This window comes from Orycteropus afer, unplaced genomic scaffold (genome assembly GCF_000298275.1).
Source record: "Orycteropus afer afer isolate SDZICR_OR568_19922 unplaced genomic scaffold, OryAfe1.0 scaffold00294, whole genome shotgun sequence".
In the NCBI taxonomy this organism is placed as follows: domain Eukaryota; kingdom Metazoa; phylum Chordata; class Mammalia; order Tubulidentata; family Orycteropodidae; genus Orycteropus; species Orycteropus afer.
Window position 1 is genome coordinate 1,643,437 of NW_006921881.1, and position 11,425 is coordinate 1,654,861.

The window sequence follows — 11,425 nt, forward strand, 5'->3', positions numbered from 1 at the left end:
AACTATGGAGCAGTTATAGTCTGCATACATGGGATCTCGGAGGTGCAGTGAATAACTGGGTATGGCTTTTCTACCCATAGTCTTTGTAACTCCCACGGGATTACTGAGTACGACCATAAAATAAGGTGTATAGAACTCTGATGTTGGGATTGGTTAGTTTGTCACTCTGCCAGGCTTAAAATGAGCCCTCCTAGAGGCAGAGAGCAGATCTCACTGCCATCAAGAGAGAAGAGCCAGAGGTAGAGTGGAGCATGTCCTTGGACCTGAGATCCCTGTGCTGGACCTCCTTGGCAGAGATGCCTGGCACAGACAGATGCCCGGCAGAGAGATGGTGGCAGTGGAACCAAGAGGCACGAGATAGAGCAGCAGGCTTACCTGGCCCATGGAGCAAGGAAGCTAAGTGCCCTTGGGCAGGAGGCTTGCTGACGGAGTAGGGTGCACCTAAGTGCACCTATTTGTACCTATCGGCAGAGCTAAAAGAGCTTTGTAGCATTTGCCCAAGCAGGGCAGAGGTCAGGCAGAGAGGCTAAGGGCCAGAGAGGTAAGGGTAGAGGGGAGACTGTCCTGATTGAAGAATTGTATCCTGAGAGCATTCCTGAACCTGAGTTGTAGCCTGTTACTTCCCTAATAAACCCCCATAATCGTGAGTATTGTCTGTGAGTTCTGTGGGGCCATTGCAACAAATCATTGAACCCAGCAGAGAAGTAGTAAGTTCTGTGGGAGGGACGGTTGGTATCAGAATAGGCAAAAAAGGTTGAAGGGTGGTAGCATCCATGCCTTTTTGCAGTCTCCATGACTCAGAATAGATTTTATGGCAACTAACAATGATAAGTTATGATAATAATCATCAGTCTATGCTTGCCCAGGGTGAACCAGTGCACTCAGGAGCTGGGGAGGACTGAGACCAGCTGTGTGGCATCACTGCTCCATCCAAGCCTTGTAGAATCACTTGCTCTGGAGACAGAGGGAAAAGAAAACCATCAAGACGAACCAGTGAGTGTTCAATATTTGCAAAAAGCTGCTCTCTAATCCCTCAGGGCATCTCCTCAGTCTCTCCAAAAATGGATTCTACCTTGTCCTCAGGGAAGATGACATACCCATTTTCTTCTGCCTTTCACCCCACCCCCCCACCCCTGTTTCTCAGCCTTTGCTAATCTCCTTGCAGCACTACAACAACATTGTCACTTGTCCTTGCTTGTCACCCACCATGCTAGGGAGTAAAAAGATGGCAGGACTAAAGAACTAGACTCAGGAGCAGAAATCCAGTGCCCTCCCTCCTCTTGAGCACCAATCCATGCCCTGATAGAATGAGAGGCCTCCCCAAGATGAAGTCTCCAACTCCTTATCCTTCTTGGCCTACACATGAGTCACATATAGTTCCTTCTCTCCCTTCATTCTCCACCCTCTTCACCTCCCATGCAGTCGATGATACACATGAGTGTCTATCCTGGCTCCATTGGTCCTGCTTTGGCACAGATACTGACCTCCACCTGCAGCTTAATGCCACTCCACCCCTACCCCACTGCACTCTGAGCCAGCAGCTCCTAGCTGCAAAGTTCAGGGTGACCAGTGGCCCATTTAGGAAAACATGGTCACCACAGGGTTTGCATCTGCCCTGACAGAGGGGTACACCCTGTTCATTGAGACTCTGCCTTCCCCTAACCCTCTGCGTCCACCATGCTCTCAAGCTGCACTCAAGCCTTCCTTGCTATTGACGTGTTCACTCAGCCCCTGGAAACACAGCCACCCCTGTATTTAAGGGGATGGAGGCAGATAGAGACCACAGTCATCATATCTCATCCTTATGCCTCTAAGAATTAACCACCTTTTGCCCTGACAGATTATAAACTCTTGCACTATTTATTCCCTGTGATTCCACAATCATCCAGGGCCTTGTCAGTCAACTCATGATTCCTCACACACCCATTTGGACCAGTTCTGGGAGCCTGAGAGATGAGGAGAAGAGCACACAAGGGAGCTCAGGCTCCTCATTCAGAAGCCCCTCACCCAGGTAGCAAGAGGCCCAGGCTGGACATTTGAGGACCCTGACCTGATCCTGGCTATGAGCAGGACTGAGGGGTGTTGATGGGGATGCAGCTCCAAATTCCCCTCTCAAACACCCCAAATTTAATCTCCTATTACTCTTCCATGAGCGGGAGAAAGCATGTCCTCTCCACCTCTATCCATGCAGAAGGAGACGTTATGGGACCCCACTTCCTGGCAAAGCCCCTCCCACCCCCTTCACACCACACAGTTTCTCACCTGGGCTTTCCACATCTAATGTTTTCTTCTTTTTCTTACACCACCAAAAGATAAGAGCACTAATAGTAATGATGGCAGCAACAATAGTAAGGATGATTGGCCATGACGTCTTTTGTACAGACATCCCTCCTGAAAGGGAAACTTATTTTAACTGGGTCACTTAGACCTACAAGCCTTCTATCCTTTCCCCCACCCTGGCCTCTAACTACCAGGGTTAGGGTCCCCTCTAATATGGCCTGTACTCACCAAAGGCTTCAGGGTATGTATAGTTCTTCCCACTGTGTTCCACGTGGCAGCTGTACCTCTGCTCCTCTCTTTGGGGAACCTTTATGGACACCCAGGTTTGATAGGTTCCATTCACATGAGGCACAATACATCCATGGTACTGGGAGTCCTGGGCCAGTGGTCCCCCATCCTGAAGCCAGGTCAGTGAGATTTTCCAGGGATAGAAGCCAAAAATCCTGCAGAGCAGCATAACGTTGCCTTCCACAACCTCTCTGCGGGTTATATTCACTGCTGGGGGTACTGGGAGAGGAGAGGCCATAACCAGTGAGGCACATGGCCAAGCCCTGCTCCCAAGTCTAAGGGAGACTAAACAGAAGCTGGTCCTCTCCATTTTCCCTGCTCAGACCTGAAGATACATTCACCCACCAGCCCTCAGGCTCCATGCTGGTCACTAGTCTATTTGGAACTCCAGGACCCCAGTTCCTCAGTCTGGCAGGAGGAGGGGGCCTTGGGTTATAGACTTACTCTCTGGTACATCTATATGTCGTTACTGGGGAGGGGAGGTTGGTTAAGGGGTGACTAAGCAGAAACACCAGGCTAAGTCAGGCTGGGAGCCAGATGGGGAAGGCCCATGGCTCAGGCCCCATGGAAAAATGGTACACTCTCCAGCATAACAACCACCTTCCCAGCTTCAGTTTTCTGTCTGAGGGCCTCCTGCTTTCCTGGATATTGACACTAGACATTGCCCACCCACCTGTGTGTCTTTACTAGTGGCTTTCAAAGGATGGACAACTCAGAATACAATATGCCAAGGGAACATATATGGGTCCCATAAGACAGGGAACATTTCCCTCAGGAAATGCAGATTGAGGGGGACCAGGGGATAGCAAGGGAGATGAAGGCTTTGCCCTAGGGTCAATCAGTACCTGTTTGGCTCTTGACACTTGTCGAGGATTTTAGATATTTCTGTAATTTTCCACAAATATCTCCTTGCACACGGTGCTTGTACTCCTTGTGTTTATCCCTATCTGTGTCCCAGGTGTTCTTGATTTCCAGTGCCAAGGGCTGGGCAAAGGACTGGAGAACCATCCATCTCTGGGTCTCCAAGTGATAGGAGAGGAAGGGCTCCCCATCATAGAAGAAATACCAGAAGCCCCTGGCCAAGTTGTTTTCCTGGATCTCACAGCCCAGCATCTCCTGGAAGGAATGCAAGCCTGCCCCCAGCCAGAAGTCACTTCTCCATCCTTGGGTCCCTTTACCTCCCCCACCTATGGTGAGAAACTCTAGTCCAGAGGGTCCCTCCTGACTTCCCTCCATCTCACCTAGTGCTGGCTAAGAATTGGCTTACTACACAGTTGAATTCCATAAACCCCCATCCCTGTCCCCTGCATCCCCTGCCAAATCTGGTAGAGACAGTTGTCCACCTCTCTCTCCCTGTGTCAAAGATCTTGCACCCCCATGGCTCCTTCCCACTCTTACCTTCTTGCTGGTCCTGAAGGGCCATGATTTCTGCCAGAGTCCTTCTGAGCTCCATCCCTATGTCTGTCAAGTCAATGGTCTCTGTGTCCCAGGTCTTATTTCTCAGGTCTGCATCTGCCCATGGCCCCTGGGGCTGTGCCTTGCCTTTCTCACTATCAAAGTGCAGAAAGGGCTTTGCATCTAAATATCCCTCAGCAAGGAATTGTGGTTGCACAGATCCACCCAGGGAGATCACAGTGACATCATAACGAAGATTGTGGAGTCCTGGGAGAGGAGGAAGCCACAGATGAGACTTCTTCCTAGAAATAACTGCATATCAAACATTTAATACCTGGTTCTGCTGTGCTGACTCCCTAAAGACAGGAGTGATACAGGTATGTTCCTGTGGAGGCAGGGAGGGGACAGGTCACACCCACAAGAGGGGTAGGGTAGAGAACCATCTGGGGGAAGGGGCAGTTCTGGGAGAAGGCGCATTAAGGCAAAGGCCCATTACAGCAAAGACCATTACAGTGAAAGGCCAGAGCTCATTGAGTGGGAAAAGCAAGGATTTAGGCCAGTGGTGTGAGGCAAAGAAAGCCTGGTAGGGTCAGGAAAGCAAGAGGGGTGAGTGAAGAACAAGGAGCTGAGCACTTGGATCAAGAATATTGTGGGGCCTGGGGGAGAGGTAGGAGAGTAAGAGGAACAGGGGACATGATGGTAGGGGCATGGGGCAGGGATGCACTTGGGTTATAGTGAGATAGAAGAGGTAGTGAGGGCCTATATAGGAGCAGGGGCAATTGCAAGAGTCCCAGGGAAGGGAGGTTGTGAAAGATCTCAGTCCTGTAGGTGGCAAGGTCCCAGAGGTGGAGGGAGAGTTGCAGACACTTTGGAGGAAGGGAGCCTAGTACCTTAGGGGTGAAGGATTAGGTTTGGGATGAAGGCTTATGGAAGAGATGCACTGGACCAAAGCCAGGTGGGGGAGGACCCAGAGCAGACACATGCACTGAAGGGGGGTGGGTACTGAGAAATGGGGTGAGGTCTATGGACTGGGAGCTGCATACTGTTCTTAAGGCCCAATGATTGTTAGTTCAGGGCTCCTCCCAGTGAGGGCTCAAGTGAAGTGGGGGTGGAGAGAAGACTTGGTGGGCAGAAGGCAACATAAGAAAGTTAGGGTTACAGAAGATGGTGGAATAGGCAGGCAAGTTACACAAACCCTCTTCACAAAGAAAAGAGAAACCAAATGAGACAGATACAGAAGATAATCCTGGAGCCCTCAGCTTTGAAAGGAAGGATATAGAAGTGGATTAAACACTAACCAGTAGAAGAACTTGAGTGAAAACAGTGAATAAAGAGACAAACAGATCTGTGGACTGCCAGCTATTCTGACAGCACGGACAGCCCAAATATTTCCAAGTGGTGTTAGGACCTGAGAATTAATCTAAAAATCAGCCCTGCTCACCAAGGGCTGCATGGATGACTGTGCTGGTGGCTGATGATTGAAAAGGGAAACAGCATAGAAGGAGACAAACTGAGCTGTGGACTTTCAGCTATCTGGAGGGCACAGCCATTTTTGAATGTTTACAAGCAGTGGTCATTTTGGATATCTAATGTGACAGCATTCTCATTCAGATTCTAGGGACCTAAGAATATCTCCACTTGCCAAGGACAGCATGGATATATGGAAGGCTGACAACTGGAGAGGAGATAGGCGGTGAGTGCATAACTAATGAATAGAGGAGCTGCCAACTAGTGAATAGAGGAGCACAGTACCCTGCTGACTCAGATAACATCCAAACAAAACAAAGAAAATTAAAATCTTGGGTGAATCATTCCAAAATACAATCACCAATTAAATATAAACATAAAAACATCACAATGTCTTGGAGACAACAGACCATCACAGTCCACACAAAGAAGCAAAATAAAGCAGTAGAAACAGGGACCAGGATATAGACCCAGAACACATCCATGAGGAAAAAGCAGCATTGAACTCCCTGATAAGGTATTCAAACAAATTACATTTATGTACCTTCAACAGATTGAGAAACAGATCAAGGAAAACACTGATAAAATTGAGGAAAACACAGACAAAAACCTAGAATAATTTTGGAAGACAATATAAGAACAAAATGACAAAATAAATGAAAAATTAGAAATGATACAAAATCTACAGATAGAAATCTGGAAGATTAATACTAAATTCTCAGAAATAGATAACACATTGAATGGGCAAAGGAATAGAATTGAGTCAATGGGAAACAGAATTAGTGAGATTGAAAACAAATACCTCAATACTTCTTTGGAAAGGGATCAATCAGAAAACAGATCAAAACAAAATGAAGAAAGCCTAAGGTATGGATAGATAGGTGGACAAGATAAACAATTATGTCTATGAAATGGGGAGTGTATCCAAGATTATATATATATATAGTGGGCAGACAATGGTCCTATAAGTTTATATGAATGATCAGAATTCCCAGGTGTATAGTAGAGATCACAAGAGGCAAGGTTATGGTCACTGTTTGGTCACAGCCAGCTACCCAGAGGGACCGACTAGTTGAACCTGCGGGCTTGGGACCATAGTTGCAGGGGACATCAAGCTCAATTGGCATAACATACTATATAAAACATTGTTCCACCTCCTACTTTGGCGAGTAGCGACTGGGATCTTAAAAGCTAGCAAGCTGCCATCTAGATGCAACGATGGGCCTCTCCTCATCAAGAGCAAAGAAGAAAGAAGAAAACCAAAATTAATGGAAACAATCAGTCCTAGTGACTGGTACACCATCCAATCTGCAACCTATACAACTATGAGACCAGAAGAACTAGATGGTGCCCGGCTACCACTGTCATCCACTTGGAAGGGATGTAGGAGATCCTGGATAGAGAGGGAGAACAATGTGGAACAAAATTCAAAATCATTTGGAGGGGAAAAAAAAAAAAAAGAAGGTGAGGACCAGGTTTTCTGCTCCAATAGAGCCTGGTGGAACTACTGAGACTATGGCCCCTAGCTGCCCTTCAGGTCTGGAATTGAACACACACCTGTGTTTGCCAGCCAAACAATGTACAGGCATGTGAGTTAAACATTTACCTCAAGTAGACACACACCCTAGAGAGAACAATCATGGGAGAAGGAAGGGCTGCTTATGCACAGGGAGACAGCTCAGGGAGCAGGAGAGTATGGAGGGATGGTCACTGGGAAGAGGTAACTATGGGGAGGAAGTGGGAGGGAAGCTGTTGCATTGTGGTAAACTGTGGTCAATGACATGAGACAAAGTATATGTGAACTGCTGTATGGAAAGTGAATTTGCTCTGTAAATCTTCACCCAAATAAAAATAAGTAAATTTTAAAAAAAGGGGGGGGGGAAAGAAAGCCTAAGGTTCATGTAGGATGCCATCAAAAGGAATAACTTATGTGTAGTCAGAATTCCAGAACAAAAAGAAACCAATAAAACCACTGAGAAAATTGTCAAAGATTTGTTGGAAGAGAAATTCCCTGATAAGATGAAAGATGAGAATATATTTATTCAAGAAGTCCAGTGAACACCAAACAGGACAGACCCAAAAAGAAAATCACCAAGACACATCATCACATCAAACTCACCAAAACCAAAGACTAGGAAAGAATCCTGAAAGCAGCATGGAAAAAAAAAAAAGTTACCTACAAAGGGCAACCAATAAGGCTAAGCTCTGATGTCTCGGCAGAAATCATGCAGGCGAGAAGGCAATGGGATGGTATATGTAAAACCCTGAAAAAAAAAAAAAAAAAATCCAACCAAGAATTGTATACCCAGCAAAACTGTCCCTCAAATATGATGGTGAAATCAGGACATTTCCAGATAAGCAGAAATTAAGGGAATTTGTTAAAAACCAGACTAACCTTACAAGAGATGCTAAAGGGAGCCCTTTGGACAGAGAACCAACAACAGCAAACAACAACTGACCATTAACACACATGATGATATAACCCAGAAACCAACCCAGTTATGGAAGTATCCAAAGTAAATAAGGTTACAAGATTGCAAGCAGGGAACTAGAGACATCAATTGACAAATGAGGACAACTGAAAACCAAAAAGAGGGAACAGAGCTACTAAATAGTGAGGAAGTCAAGACAATTGCAAGATCGAATGGACTGTTCTAAACTTGGGAAGAAAATTATAAATCACAAGGTAACCTCAAAGAAAAATGATAAACTTTCATATCAAAATAAAAAAAGAGGACAAATATTTAGCAAGTACTAAAACAATAGCAACAAAGGAAGTGCTAACATGAGTTATAAACAAAACAAGCTCAGCACAGAAAATTATATGGATCAAAGAAATCAGTAACACCATGAAAAAACACATAACAAAATGACAGCAACAAATTCATACTTGTCGATAATTACACTGAATGTCAATGGATTAAATGCACTACTTAAGAGATGGAGAGTTGCAGAATGGATAAGAAAACACAACCCATCAATATGCTGTCTACAAGAGACACACTTTAGAGACAAGACAAAAATACACTAGAAATCAAAACCTGGAAAAAGATATATGAAGCAAATGGCAACCATAAAAAAGCAGAAGTGGCAATATTAATTTCTGATAAAATTGACTTTAAGACAAAAACCACCAAGAGAGAAGGAAGGACATTATATAATGATTAAAGGATTGATTGAACAACAGGATGTAACAATAATAAATATGTATGCACCCAATGAAAGAGTCCCAAAATACATAAATCAGACTTTAACAGAATTGGAAAGACAAGTAGATGACCCCTCAGTCATAGTGGGAGACTTTAATATATGACTTTCAATCACAGACAGAACTGGAAAGAAATTCAACACAGACACAGAAGACCTAAACAATACAATCCACCAACTTGACCTCATAGACATCTACAGAGCACTTCACCCAACAACAGGACAATATAGATTCTTTTCCAGTGCACATGGAACATTCTCCAGGATTGAGATCATATGTTAGGCCACAAAACAAGCTTTAATAAATTTAAAAACATCTAAATACTGCAAAACATCTTCTCAGATTACAGTGCTATAAAAATAGAAATCAACAATAGGAAGATGCTAAAGGGGCAAGGAGGTGGCACCTTCTGACCTCTCACTACACAAGAGGAGGACAGAATCACCATCAGTAGCCCAAAGCCTACTCTTATGAAGCCAGACATGCCACCATCCTCCAGCCCTCTTACCAACCTTGACACTAACTGTCCCTATAGCAGCATCCACCAACTCTTTGCTGGATTCAATAATTCACTGCAGTGGCCACACAGAACTCACAGATTATGGGGTTTATTAGGGAAGCAACAGGCTACAAGTCAAACTCAGGAACATGCTCAGGATGGAGTTCTTCAATCAGAACAGTCTCCCTTCTGCTATGCCCTTAGACACGCCTCTCTGGTTCTTGGCCTCTCAGCCTGGCCTCTGCCTCTGTGGGCCAGATAAGTCTGCCTCCGTGTCCTGTGCCTCTTGGTTCCACTGCTGCCTTCTCTCAGTCATGCATCTTTCTCAGCAGCACATCTCTCTCAGCAGCATGTCTCTTTCAGCAGTGTGTCTCTCTTACCTGGCAAAGAGAAATTCCTCCTCTGCCTCTATGAGGGCTCATTTTAAGCCTGGCAGAGTTGAAAACTAACCAATCTCAACATCGAGTTCTACACACCTGAGAGAGAGAGAGAGAGAGAGAACTTTCCCAGAAGATTATTTCATGCTACCCCTGGTGGATGACTTGCTCATGGCAAAGTGGGACTACAAAGACTGGCTAGAAAAGCCATACTATGTAATTCACTACGCCACAGAGGAGCAATGGAAAAAGAGCAAACACATGGAAACTGAATAACATTCTCCTTGAAAATGACTGGGTAATAGAAGAAATAAAAAATGAAATTAAAAATTCCTTGAATCAATTAAAAATTCCTTGAATCAAATGAGAACGAAAACACAACATACCAAAATCTTTGGGGCACAGCAAAAGCAGTAATCAGTGGCCAATTTGTAGCAATAAATGTACATACCAAAAAAGAAGAAAGAGCCAAAATCAACACCTTAACCCAACATCTATAAAAATTAGAATCAACAGAAATTAAAAGGGTAATATCAGCATACTATGAAGAACTATACTGCAACAAATTTGAAAATCTAGAAGAAATGGACAGATTACTAGAAACATACTACTTACCTAAAGTAACACAGACTGAGGTGGAATATTTGAAAAGATCCATAACAAAAGAAAAAATTGAATGGGTCATTAAAAATTTACCAACAAAAAAAAGCCCTGGCCCAGACAGTTTCACTGCAGAATTCTACCAAACATTCAGAGAAGAACTGACACCAAGCCTACTCAAACTATTCCAGAACATAGAAAAGGAAGGAATCCTCCAAAATTCATTTTCTGAAGCAAGCATAACCTTGATACCAAAACCAGGCAAAGACATGACTCAAAAGGAAAACCACAGACCAATATCCCTCACGAATATAGATGAAGAAATCTTCAACAAAATCCTAGCCAATAGACTCCAACAACATATCAAGAAAATCATTCATTATGACCAAGTGGAGTTCATGTCAGGTATGCAGGGATGGTTCAACATTAGAAAAACAATCAATGTCATCCACCACATTACAAAAAAAAAAAAAAAGGAGAAGAAACACATGATCATATCAATCGATACAGAAAAGGCATTTGATAAAACCCATCATCCATTCCTGATAAAAAAATCTCAGCAAAATAGGAATAGAAGGGAAATTCCTCAACTTAATAAAGGGCATATATTCAAAACCAACTAACCAATCTCAACATCGAGTTCTACACACCTGAGAGAGAGAGAGAGAACTTTCCCAGAAGATTATTTCATGCTACCCCTGCTGGATGACTTTAACAAGTAGCTACTCAGTTGCTCATGGCAAAGTGGGAGTTACAAAGACTGGCTAGAAAAGCCATACCATGTAATTCACTACACCACAGAGGAGCAATGGAAAAAGAACAAACACATGGAAACTGAATAACACTCTCCTTGAAAATGACTGGGTAACAGAAGAAATAAAAAATGAAGAAATAAAAAATGAAATTAAAAATTCCTTGAATCAATTGTAACCCTGTAAGCCCCAGGGATACAGGTGAGGAGAGAAAATTCAGGGACGCCCAAAGCAGCAGGCCAGAAGAGCAGGAGAAAGGGGATTAAAAGCCAGGAAGCCAGATAGAGGAACAGTCAGCCACGGGACCCAGGTGGGGGTGATACGAGAGGTCTCCAACAGCAAGACAAACTTGTCTGTCGGTTTGTCCTACTGTGGTGACATGTAGACATGAGGCTGAGCCTCTGGGGTTTAAAACCCAGTGAAATGCACCTAGTGCACAGGTAACACCCCAGCTTATAGACTGAAACACACTAGGAAGAAGGAAGCGGCCGTCCACTTCTCAAAGAATTGGCCAGGGAAAACCTTATGAATAGCAAAGAAACACTGTTTGGTACATTAC

General features: G+C 44.4%; 1 protein-coding gene across 1 annotated transcript in view; it reads right to left on the bottom strand.

The window, feature by feature from the left end:
- Positions 1-2,488: 2,488 nt before the first annotated feature.
- Positions 2,489-11,425, bottom strand: part of LOC103206020 (MHC class I polypeptide-related sequence A-like) — a 16,780-nt gene continuing 7,843 nt past the window's right edge. The window contains exons 2-4 of the mRNA XM_007951459.1: positions 3,967-4,230; positions 3,414-3,701; positions 2,489-2,787 (exon numbers count right to left, since the gene is read on the bottom strand). Of these exons, the coding sequence (XP_007949650.1) occupies positions 2,489-2,787; positions 3,414-3,701; positions 3,967-4,230 (851 nt within the window). The remainder of the gene's footprint in view (positions 2,788-3,413; positions 3,702-3,966; positions 4,231-11,425) is intronic.